Source organism: Gastrolobium bilobum, unplaced genomic scaffold (genome assembly GCF_033153095.1).
Source record: "Gastrolobium bilobum isolate Gb01-03AN ecotype WA unplaced genomic scaffold, APGP_CSIRO_Gbil_v1 utg17055, whole genome shotgun sequence".
NCBI lineage: Eukaryota > Viridiplantae > Streptophyta > Magnoliopsida > Fabales > Fabaceae > Gastrolobium > Gastrolobium bilobum.
In genome coordinates this window covers 110,285-123,651 of record NW_026899394.1, presented here as the reverse complement: position 1 = coordinate 123,651, position 13,367 = coordinate 110,285, and the positions used below count along the sequence as shown (strand labels likewise).

General features: G+C 32.3%; 2 protein-coding genes across 2 annotated transcripts; one reads left to right on the top strand and one right to left on the bottom strand.

Moving 5' to 3' along the window:
• Positions 1 to 2,315: 2,315 nt before the first annotated feature.
• LOC133290194 (MYB-like transcription factor EOBI) lies at positions 2,316 to 3,526 on the bottom strand. The gene is made up of 3 exons (XM_061488253.1): positions 3,391 to 3,526; positions 2,939 to 3,068; positions 2,316 to 2,847 (listed from the first exon to the last, which is right to left on the bottom strand). Exons 1-3 carry the CDS (start codon positions 3,518 to 3,520, stop codon positions 2,316 to 2,318), a joined length of 792 nt encoding a protein of 263 aa, XP_061344237.1. The 5' UTR covers positions 3,521 to 3,526.
• A 4,327-nt stretch (positions 3,527 to 7,853) lies between these two features.
• Positions 7,854 to 12,260, top strand: LOC133290193 (protein DOWNY MILDEW RESISTANCE 6-like). The gene is made up of 4 exons (XM_061488252.1): positions 7,854 to 8,057; positions 8,571 to 8,821; positions 11,338 to 11,659; positions 12,027 to 12,260. The coding sequence occupies exons 1-4, from the start codon at positions 7,857 to 7,859 to the stop codon at positions 12,258 to 12,260; spliced, it is 1,008 nt and encodes a 335-aa protein (XP_061344236.1). The 5' UTR covers positions 7,854 to 7,856.
• The last annotated feature ends 1,107 nt before the right edge of the window (positions 12,261 to 13,367 follow it).

The window sequence follows — 13,367 nt, the reverse complement described above, 5'->3', positions numbered from 1 at the left end:
AACAAGTTAGTCAGTATAAAGTTCAAAACATATATGAATCATCTGCATCTAATCTAAGGTAATTATTATTTGCAATATTAAACTCAAGGAGTTTTAGTAATAAAATATTAAACTCAATTATTATTTGCAATCTAAATAAGTGAACAATCATTATCACGAACCTTTTAAGAGATTAGCATAACAAAATAAACATTAAGAATTTTAGATTCAATTCAAACTCATCCAAACTAAACTTCAGTATCAGTTCACAACCAACATGCGTATAACACTAAAATATAAGTAGCCCAGTTCAAATAGTCCAAGGCCTTAAAAGTATAGAAATAACAATAACAATGTTTACAAAATAGAGATAACACAATGTAAGTTCAGTAAATGGACTAAATCAAAATGGGCAATATCAGGTTAACTATCAAGTCTCCAGAGACTCAAACTGATATACTCATTCATGAAGTAGATCATGATTAAGATCTCACTCATTAAGCTCTTTGTCATCCCTCATAGAATGTCAAATTTAAATTTCATACTATCATAGATTCAATCATTTGAAAAATCTACTAAAAATGTCTAGTTCTATTGAAAGAAATTAACATCATAACATCAGACATAATATCATGTATTAATGCCATAAAGCATCATAATATCATGTTCATAAGCATCAAGTCATTTTCATAAATTATGAACAAGGTCTAAACAATTTGATTTACAAAGAGCATCAACTTAAGTTTATTTGTAAGAGAATAACCTTGTCTAGTTTCAAAGAATAAGACCAATAGTCAAATCACTTATAACAACCTTGTCATGTAATTTCAAGTTTCAATTAAGAATAAGATCAACAGGCTTCTATTGCAAATAACTATTTCTATGTTTCAATTCGGAATGTTATATTATTAATTACTCAAGGTCAAATAATATAGCATCAAGTTTGGAATAAGATGATTTAACAAAAAGGATGGTCCAACTTAGTTGGATTGTATCATCAAGCTTGGAATGAAACAAGCTTCCTAGGTAGAACCTTTGAATTAAGTTAAAGTCAACATTTAGTTTGGAATAAGACTAGCTACTTACCTTTTTAAAATTATTTAACAACCATGATCATCAATTAATTAGTATATTAGCCTCATTTTCTAGTGCGATATTATTTGACTTCCTTGGTAGCACTCGGATACATAGTGACCTTACTTTTTATAGTTATGGCACTTGTCCTTTTTCTTTTGAAGATAATCATTTCAACTTCTATATGTGAAAAGAATTCACCTTTTAGGGACTTGGACATTTTCTAAAGCTTATTGGAGTGTGAAACTAAGTTGATAATTGACTCATGTTTGTCCTTCTTTGTCCAAATTCTTCTTAAGGAAGTTTTGATCCTTGATATGAATATATATAATTGAGAGATTATCCTTGAATTTATATTAAATTTAAATTTAAAGAACTTCTTTACTAGGAGAGTTTTAAAAAGCCCTAGCTTCCTTTGTACATTGCAACTACTGGAAGGTCAAGGTTGCAACCTTCCCTCCCACCAGGTTATTTTGGCAATGTGATCTTCACGACCACACCTATAGCTATAGCAGAAAAATATGTAGTCTATGTAGCCTATATAAAAGGATTTCTATTTTTTTTCATTGGACCTTCAGGACAAGGTCTACTTTTTAGGGGAAGGCAATGTTACGATATTAGTATAAAAGGAGAATTAAAGGCACAACTTGGATAGCAATAAAGGTAGCAGTTTGATATTAAGTGTTACAATTGCATATCAGTAATTGTATAGTTGTATTTCAATATAGCAGTTACATTAGGAGCATTAGGAGTAGCTTATATTTTGATAATTGAAATGGAAATTGTTAGCCTCTAACGTCTCATTTAATTAGGCAGGAAACCATTTGGTAGTTTGGGTCAATGTATTAAAAGCACAATGTAACCGATGAGAATTTATTCAAGAAAATAATCATAAATGTCTTTCTTTTGTTCTCTGTTCTTGCTCCTCTGTTAGGGTTCGCGTCCCTTATCAGTTATCTCTACATTTATAATTTTAAATTAAGTGCAATTTTTTCCTAGTATATTAAAAATTAATATAGTGAATGGACTTATAGCAAGAAAGTTTTCTATTCTAAACTATATATATGCTCTCCAGAGTCAACAAAGACAAACAACAAGTAAAAGAATGTGCAAGTCAAATAATCTTATTAGGGCAACAACAATTTCACATCAAACATGGGAAGCCAATAAGATGGATTCGACAAAACCAAAAACAAAGAAAAGAAGATAGACTCGATGAACTAGCAGCATAGCAAAACACACAAACGTTATAGACATATTTTTCAATCAAACATGTATTTTCCGTAGCTGAGGTTATCATAAGCAACATCGAAACACGAAGTTTTATCTTGGTTTTGCATCAAATCCCCTCCAGCTCCAAAGTTAGCTTGATTTGGCATGACACATTTGCTGAACTGTGGTTCATCAAAATCCCATAAACTAAACCATAAGCCATCATCTGCTGTAGTAGTGTCTAGAAATGAGGAAGAAAATTCACGATGCATTAAAGAGAGGCTATATTGGTGCTCAATTGTTGGGTACATGAAACCCATGATCTCTTGTTGCTTGTTGTCTTGCATCTCAGAGGGTTTTGTTTCATTTTTTATCTCCTCTTGATACAAGGAGCTTTTGATCATATCATACTCCTGAGGCTGAGGTTGTTGCTCTTGTTTCAACTGTTTTTGCACCTTTGCTTTTCGTTTTTCTTGATTCTTATTGTGTTTGGGTTTTTCTCTCTTCCCGAAGTGGGTTCTCCAGTAGTTCTTAATCTCATTATCAGTTCTTCCTGGCAAGTACTTTGCTATTGTAGACCACCTGTGTTTTTCACCATATAATAAGAGAAAGGAAAAATTAATTTATATAAAGAAAGAGAGAGAGAGAGAGGGTGAAGGTTAATTTCTCTTACTTGTTACCCAGAACAGCATGCAATTCCATAATGATTCCTTCTTCCAGTGGTGTTAATTGGCCTTTCTTGAGGCCTGGCCTCAAATAATTTACCCATCTCAACCTGCAACTTTTGCCACTCCTATTTAAGCCTGAAATTCAATTAAAATTTAGTTAATAAGGGTAGCAGGGAAATATACATAAAGAAAAAATATATAGATATTTCTTTCTTGTTAATCAAAAGTACTGTGTATTAAACATAAGTAGCTTTTCTTGAGTAAGAGAATAAAGAGAAAGAATTGCAAAATTACTAGTCAACATGCTTTGTGAAATTTTTCATCCCATATACATTGGAAGAAAAAAGTATATATATGCGTGGAATTCAAATCTTTTTCTATGATCGTCTCCATTTTCACTTATATTGATTTTCACATTCCCAAATTTCACCTCTTGTATATGAATATAGGTCTATACCTGTAAACTTGGACACTGAATTCCATCTACTCTCCCCATGTAAGCTTACATGTTCACGGAGCAACTTGTCCTCTTCATGAGTCCAAGGGCCTTTCGTCCACCCTTTCTCTGCTGTTAGAGAACCCTTCATAGCTACAATGATATTTTCACTTTCACTCCTATATGATATATATGAGCCTACTTACTTATGTCTGAGATTTCTATGACATATCCTGCTAGATCTCTTGCTTAATTTATACCATCTTGTAAGTGGGCCATTTCAACCATTATTGAGAACTTTGAATCCAATTTTTCCTCTCTTTTCTTTACTATGATGTCAGCTATATATATATAATCTCCATCCTTTTGTTTGAGTCCTGGAGTTAAACGTGGTGCTTCATAACTCCATGCCGTACGGAATGTTGTAATTAAGTACAAATATTCAAGCCAAAGTAGCATGATTCATCATATGCACACGATGACGGAAGCATAATCTAATCTAATCAAGGCAAAAAAAAAAAAAAAAAATGAATGCTGGAGTGGGTTGTTGCTGTTATATCCCTTGAAAGTGGCCTTTGACCCAATTGTCATTCTACAGGTGGATGATTAAATTAATCCTTAATTCCACGATTTAGATTACATATAGATTGATTACTACAATATAATTGGAAAACGTGTTTTGTTTTATTTAATTATTGTTTTTTTGCCAACCTTGGTCGTGTGCTTTCAAATTGTTCAATGAAACTAACCATTTAATTTTTCAGCATAGGATTCCAATTAAGGTAATAATGGGGAACAAGATTTTGTCAAGGGTGAGTCACTTAGCCAACACGTGGCCTTCCTATACTGTATTTAGTAGCCTATTTGGTTTGTTAGGACATTGTTTAATTGCTTAAACCATATGATTATGCAAGGTGTTTTGCCCGTATCTAGGTATTGATGGCAACTGAATCAATTAAGTAATGTAAAGGTGTTTGCCAAAAGATACAGGGAATGCTTGATTTGATAGTGCTGAATGGTTCTTCTTCGCTTTAGATGTTACCATTCAAAGTAAAGTAGACCAGATTGGTGACATTTAGGGGTACGTGTCATGAAAGAGAAGATTGCAATCTTCATTACCAAATCTAATTTGGAGTGATGGTGCATAATCAACGACAATTGACTTCAAAATATTCCGCATACAAATGAAAGATTACATCGGTGAGTTCGGCTTAATTAGATCTTCTAGATGTATCCAGCTATATATTATGATTGATGCCACAAAAATAATGCCCACCGAGTATTCTAGATTGTTGTCATCGATTAGATTGCATAAGTAACTTTTAGGAGCGAAGACGGTATATAAAGATTTTGATCAATTCTTCTTCTATACGCAGAATCATCAAATACAACTTCTTCTTCTTTTTTAAAAAATACAACTTATTAAATTAATAGGTCGGCCATCTATTTCTTTTTACTGATCTTAATTATTATTTTTTAAGATGAGTTGATCCAACCGGTATTTTTATAAGCTTCAATTCTTTGAGTCGGTTATGAGACGTGATTAATACTAAATCAAAGATTACTCACAATTAAAACTCTTTGTCCCTCTCAAATGTATTTCTTTTTCATTACTTACAATATAATATGCTGGAAATTACATTAATGACCTCGCAATGTGTGTGTTGGTGTGGTGCTTATTTCTTATTCCTTAATTAGCCTCAGAACGTATTAGCTCATAGGCTGAGCCACATATTGGTGTCAGCTAGGGGTGAAAGAAGATTGGATTGGGCTAAGCTTTGCTCCGAAAAGTTCAAGCTTATGCTAAAAAATTTCAATTTAGCCTAGCTCAAACCTATTACGAGTCTAACTGTTAGCCTGACTTGACTCGTTTATAAAAAAACAAATGGCCTGACCTAACTCGTTAACATGTTAATTTTAAACTTTCAGGCAGAACCATTAATCAAATTTACAAAATACTCAAATTCTTTTGCTAAACCAAAAATCATAATTTTAACGTCAAAATAGAATCATGAATTACAACAAAACTCATACAATCTGTATTTAAGTCAATTTCAAAAGCAAAATGCTCAAACTAAATAACATATATTTCGTCAGATCCAACAAATAAATCCATATTATGTAAATTAAAATAACTACACCAGTGTAAGAATAACAAGTTTTATACCAAATCTTAACTGTTGCATATAACAGTTAACATTTATTGGAATTTTATAATTAATTAATGAGTGGGACCCAATAAATCTCAACCGTTTGATGCACAGAAATCAACAGTTAAGATTTGATGTAAGAATTATTATTCTTACACCGGTGTAAGATTATATTGCCTATATATACATATATATGTGTGTGTGTGTAAAATCATTTGTACAGTCGCTTTACGTACGGCAATGACATGTGTATGGTTATGAGTAGAGCCGGCAAAACGGGTTCGGCTCGGCGAGCCAACCCGCCCCACCCGCTAAATGGGACAGGGTGGGTTGAGTTTTTAAACCCATCTCAAAAGGGCGGGGCGAGGCAGACTCTTTTTTTGGCGGATTGATGGCGGGCATAAGCAGGCCGAAGAGAGTTAGTGTAAAATAGGCTCGGGCTAGCGGACCAACCCGCCTTACCCGCCAAATGGGGCAGAGCAGACTAAGCTTTTCAGCCCACTTTCAAAAATAAAATTGATTGGACTGGCTCATTTTTTGACGAATTATTGACGGAGCGGAAAGTAGCGGAGGAGGCCTCCCACTTTGCCACCTTTTGTTATGAGATGCGGAAACTGAAGTGAACCAGGCCTATGTTTCCAGCACAACACGAGAAGACATTTATATGACATCGATTGACCTGGGTCCAGAATCGAGAAGAGTGAAGCGGAGGCCCAAATATCTCTGAAGAATTATGAAGTGGGCTGAGAGCAGACTGGGCTGCATTAAACCTATCCCTATTATCTACATCCATATATAGACCATTTCAGTCATTTTAATTTAATTTTAATATCCTTTCAATTATATGTAATTGAAATCTGTTGCTTTTTTTGTTTTTGTTTTTCGGTGAACAAATCTGTTGCTTTAATTGTCTAGTCTCTAGACGCATGCATTAGAAATCAGCAGAGAATTTTCGTCATTATTCACTTTCTGCCTCACTGCTTGTTACAAAAACGAAATTCATAATTAAAATAAAAATTATATAATAAAAAGTTAATAGAAAATTATATTATAAATAGAATTACTCAAAATATAATATAATATAAAAAATAAATAAAAATTTATTAAAAAATCAACAAACTAGGGGATATATTATCAACTCATAACCAAATGAATTAAATAATTTTCTTTTCATATTATATCTTCTTATGATCATTGTTTAGCTTACAAAGAAAGGCTGAAGCCAAAGCTTTTTTTATTTTTAATTCATTGGTTTCAATATATTATTATACTCTTTTCTTGATTAATTTTTCAATCAATAAGTATTTGTTTTTTTATTTACTATTCTTTGATTTTATCATATTATTTCTTTTGTTGGTTGATCAATCAATATTTCTTAACTTAATTTAGCATTTCTTCTTTCAAACTTTTTATTAACCAGTATTGATACTTCTTAGATTAAGCAAAGCGTTATTGCTTATTAACTTATATGAATTACATTTTACTGTTCAGGAGTTTTTTTATTATTATTGATTTTAGGACTTGACATTATATGCTTATTATATAATTATTAGTAATTGGTATATTGTGAAGAACTTTTTAACAGCCTTATCTGTAAGATGTGAATTCTTTCGAATAAAATACCAAAATAAAACTTAAACAAGCTTTCTCAAAAGTCAATGACATCCACATGCATGAATGAGTTCACTTTAAGAAAGAAAGAAAAAGGAGGGGGAGGGGGCATGCACTAGTTGCTATTATTCTATAAATAGTAATATTAATCTGTGATGATTTTTTATTCAGCACCTGATTGATATTAAATTGTCAATGTTGATATTATTAAGTAATTTATAAAAAAAAAAAATTGTATTAAAAGTTCAATTCACTCATATCGTATTCATAAAATTACTAATATATTCTTAATTATTTTAATTGTATTAACTTATATTAAAATTACTAAAAAATGATTGTTCTGTTAATGAAATATCTACTTCTTAATCTTAATAACTTATTATGATTCAGGGAATTGATTAAAATAATTTTATACAACCATTTATTTATTGAAGCTTATGATGGTGGTGAAATGATAATGTTAATTTTAGAAGACTTCATAAGTCAAATGTATGTGTGCGTATTCATTTAATTGTAAACTTCCCACATTACGACCCACCTCATTCATATATTTATTAAGTAGGTGATGCCTTTAATTTTTAATATACAAAATATTCCCCTGTTAGACTTTAATTTTAGTATTTCTTTTCCTCTTTAATAGATTATATTAAAGTTCTCTTTTCATTACACAATATATAGAAAACGCATTATGCTACACATATTCAGTGGAACTTAGGCGTTAAGAACATGGATCACATGCTTCTCTCTAACTGGTTTCATCTTCACTCCTCAGTGCCCTCATCCTATGTGCAACCACCGGAAAGTAGACCCGGCATGGTTGTTGTTGCTTCCGGCAAGACAATCCCGGTGGTGGATCTTGGGGAACAAGATCGCGCCGAAACCATGAGGCACATTTTGAGAGCCTCCGAGGAGTATGGATTTTTCCAGGTTGGAATAGTTAATATTCTTCTTTCCCTTTGCTAATTTCATAGTTTTTCCTTTTCCTATCTCATAATTTTCAGTACTTTAAAAAAGCAACGTTTAAAAACTATATATAGGAAAATACATTTGTCACGTTGCATTATACAAAATTGTCTAATTATGTATGAGATAAAATTTTCTAATGTAGTAGTTCAAAAAAAAAAAATTGTCTAATGCAGACCCACACACAAAAATGAATGAAATCCATTAAGGAGAAGAGAAAAAAAAATGAATCTCATATACTTTTTTTTGTGTGCATGAAATGATTTTATCTTATGCAACATGAAAAATGAATTCCACAACGATTATTTCTTGTGATCGAAAAATTATGATTTGGATTATACGAACCGCCTATTTTCAAAAAATACAAGAGTAATATGCATACAATCAACCCTTATTTCTACCTTCACTTCATTTTCATGTTTCATGTGCTAAAAATATGTACATGTTTGGTTAATATGAGAAACTGCGACGATGTAGGTTATCAACCATGGAATTTCCAAGATGTTAATGGAGGATACACTAAATATTTTCAAGGAATTCCATACCATGCCTGCAGAAGAAAAGATAAGTGAAAGTTCCAATGACCCAAATGGAAGCTGCAGGCTATATACAAGCCGTGAGATTAACAACAAAGATTGCATTCAGTTTTGGAGGGACACATTAAGACACTGCTGTCCACCTTCGGGAGAATTCATGGAGTTTTGGCCTCAGAAACCTGCAAGATACCGGTAAAATCCACAATTCTATTGCTCTCATTTTACGTCTTTTTTAAATAATAATAGTAAAGCCTATTTTGAAGCATATATACACTGCTTCTCGTGAAACTTTAATTATACTGTACTATAGTATTGATTAATGTTATTACTTTCATCATTTTGATTTATTCCTCACAAAATGCAATTTTATTTCATCTTTGACGTCAGCATTTAAATAAATTATATATCCTTGACAACGATCACGATAATATAAAATTTTTCAATCAGAATCAGAGATGCTTAATTTGGTGGTGGAAGTTGATGTGTTCCCGGTTGACAATGATTTCCTCTTTCCTAGAGGTTGCTATGGTTCCCGTTTTCTTTAGAGTGGATTATAAAATTACAGGTCACGATCAAATTTTTTTATTCCATTACATCCTTAGAAACATAACTCCTAGAAATGATAGTTTTAAGATTTAAAAAAAAAAAAAGTAAAGCTCATTACACAAAGTTTTTTTATGAAAATAAAGTAATAATCGATTATATGCAGTCTCATTCTTGCATTTTTATAAAGAGATTATTTCTCAAACTCAAATAAATGACTTTCATATCACAAAAGAACAACATTATTACTTGTAATCAAAATATTTCAAAATTCTTCTGATTTTTTTTTAAGCTTCACCTTTTTGTAAATAGTTGATAATGAGTTTTCTAACCATTGCACTTGGTTTAGTGAGAAGACTTATAGGAGTCTCTTGACTGATTTTTGCGCAACATCCATATATAAATTTTTTACCACAGATGCTCAAGGTTCAAGGCCACTTCTACCGTCAACCCTATATATATGAGGAGGGATCTTTTGACTCTAGAGTAAGACTTACAACTCTTACTCCTCATCTCAACCGTTGATTTTCGTCCATCTAACGATTATCTATAACAATTAATTAATTATTTATTTCAAATAAATAATAACCGTTAGATAGACAGAAATCAACGGTTGAGATAGGGAGTAAGAGTTGTAAGTCTTACTCTAGAGTCAAAAGATCTCTCCCCTATATATATATATATATATATATATATATATATATATATATATATATATATGGCAAAATGATTTCTGCAACTGCTGTACCTACAGCAAGCAAGGATACACGTCCGAATCCTAGGATACGGCAACGGATCCTGAGTTTTTTTTTTTTTAAAAGCCGTGGGGCCCACTTTTCTGTGTCAGCTGTAGATAACACTATCTACGGTTGCTGCAGAAATTTTAAGCCCTATATATATATATATATATATATATATATATATATATATGTATATATATATATACACATATATATATATATGTATATGTATATGTGTGTGCGCGAAATATAAAGATAATGTTACTAGAAAATTACTGTAGGTACCTGCACACACAATGTTAGAAATTAATATAAATCATTAAAAAGACCCTTACCTAACACCTTGTTTTAGGTTGAAGTGGTTCTTTACAATAATATCAGAGCTTTAATGATCACGACGTCACGAGTTCGATCCTCACTGCCCCCCACTTTCAGGTAGAATTAAGAACTTTCAGGTGAAATTAAGAAAAGCACAAGGCAGACCAAAAAATGGGCTTGTGCAGCACAAGGCAGACCAATAATGAGCTTGTGTCATATCCACGCTTCAAGCCCAAAGGGCTCTTGCGTGAAGAGGTGTGTTAGAGAATATAATATAAATTATTAAAAAAAAAGGCCCTCACCCAACACCTTAAGGTTTTGGGTTGAAGTAGTTCTTTTACATGGTATGAGAGCTTGAGTACTACAAGGTCACAAGTTCGATCATCACCGCCCCCACTTTAAAGTGGAATTAAAATAAAATCACGAAAAGGTAAACCAAAAATTGAACCTGTGCAATAACCACACTTCAAGCCCAAAGGGCTCTTGTGTGAGGGAGTGTGCTAGAGATTAATATAAATCATTAAAAAGACCATTACCTAACACCTTAAGGTTTTGGGTTGAAGTAATTCTTAACACACAATAAAATCATGGGCCCCACAAGTTTTTTCTTTACTTTTCTTATCTCACTTTCTCTCTCTCAATTGCTTAGTCTACAGGAAAATTATTGTTATTTACAGCAACATGATACAAATATAACCTTATATATATATACTCCTCGTTACCATTACATTCATCATAGGCTTGGTAAGCACTATTATCACTGCCACCTCCCATAACTATGTTGCATCTGGTCTCACCACAAAGTCATTATTTTTTTAAAATATTTTCTGCCAATGATAAAATTTATCTTTGGAAAAACACATTTTGAAGGGATGATTTATAATGTTGTCATTTTTTTTTTTTAATTATTATTGTTATCATCGTCATCATCATTGAGGGTATGTCAAATTAACAAGAAAAGAAAGTATATTCTTAATTCTAGCTATAATTTACCTCTTATCTAATGAAAAGAAAAATTCAATCATAAATTCTTGTGTCCTCTACCATGGCTATTAATTACCTTAATAATTTAATAAATTAAAAATTGCTGGTTATGACACCTTTCAGGGAAGTTGTTGAGAAATATACACAAGAACTGAGAACATTGGGACTCAAAATTTTAGAGCTGTTATGTGAAGGATTAGGACTTGACCCAGAATATTGCAGTGGGGGACTTAGTGAAAGTCCATTATTGCTAGCTCATCACTACCCTCCTTGCCCAGAACCAAGTTTAACCTTGGGAGCTCCCAAGCACCGGGATCCTAATCTTGTTACCATTTTGCTTCAAGAAAAAGATATAAATGCACTTCAAGTCTTCAAGGATGGGGAATGGATTGCTGTTGAGCCGATTCCCTATGCTTTTGTGGTTAACATTGGGCTTCTGTTACAGGTATATATTAATTTCTCGAGCTAGAAATTATTTACTATTGACATATTGATAATAAGTACTATATAAGAATGGGGAAGGAATCTTTTCATGTTAAAATTTTATATAATATGGTCATGTGAAATTTTTATATCTATCTCTTTCTTCACGTACATTAAATAAGTGAGTCCAATTTTAACATGATAAGATCTTGTGAAATTTTAATACGAAAAGATCTATTCGCGTAAGCATGATATTTAATTTGTACACTTTTTCCAATACATTATTTTTGCACACATATATAGTCGATTAATTACTTGTACTTTGTTGATGTTCATCATAAGGATTTGCATGACACAGTTCAAATTAATATTTGTGACTGATTTTGTAGATCATTAGCAATGGAAGGCTCATCGGTGCTGAACACCGTGTTGTCACAAATTCAGGCACTTCTAGGACCACTGTTGCCTATTTCATCCGTCCAACAAATGAGAAGATTATAGAACCTGCAATGCCTTTGACAAGTTTAGGTGCTCGCCCAATCTACAAGTCCATTACATTGGAAGAGTTCTTGAGAATTTTCATGAGCAAGGGTCCTGACATTGAACCAGAATTACTCTTTTAACCTTCGTGGAAAGGAGCACTGTCTAGACACATTATCACCCCTCTCAATTTTCATCTAAATTTCTCTTGTTTGCAAATCAACAGTCTTCTCTAAGACCAATTATATGTATTTATGGTTAAAATTGGCTTAAATCCAAGGTGTGTATCTGGAAGTGTAATCTAAACTGATTTACTCGAGTAAATCATTTTATTTACTAAAACAAGGCATTTTTAAATCCCTACAAAAATAAATAATTATATTTTAAAGTAAAACTAATTAAAATATATAGTTATGAATTATTGCACGTGAAGTCTTTTTTTTTTGTGTTTCCTTTAATTATCTTTTAATAATCATGCTTAGGTCCCTCTTAGAACATATAATGCATAAACCATGTTAAGTTGTTGGTTTCACTTGAAAAGGGTATTCTAATATATTATAGAATTGTAAATAATCTGTACAAAGGGTTCTCAATTTATAGAGAATATTTGACCTACTTTTAACCTGATGGGCTTGGCCCAATACAACAAAGGGCTTGGCCCAATACAACAATAAATGACTAAATAAAAACTAAATAATAACTAAATCAATATTATTTACAACACTCCCCCTCAAGCTGAGGAATAAATATTTATCATTCCCAGCTTGCTAGTAAGTTCTTGAAATCTGTCTAAAGGAAGCCCCTTTGTTAATAGATCAGCCAATTGACGCCCAATGGGAATGTATGGAGTGGTAATCAACCCGCTATCAAGTTTCTCTTTGATGAAATGGCGGTCAACCTCAATATGTTTAGTCCGATCATGTTGAACTGGATTATAAGCTATACAAATAGCGGACTTATTATCACATAGCAGCTTCATAGGTCCCTCACATTTTATTTTGAGATCATCAAGAACAATTTTCAGCCACAGTAACTCACAAATGCCTTGAGCCATAGCTCGAAATTCAGCTTCTGCACTTGATCTGGCAACCACATCTTGTTTCTTACTTCTCCATGTCACCAAGTTACCGCAAAGAAACATGCAATAACCAGTGGTAGAACGACGGTCAGTCACGGATCCAGCATAATCAGCATCTGTGTAGACTTCTAAAGATAGATTGCCATCACGTCGGAATAACAATCCTTTACCA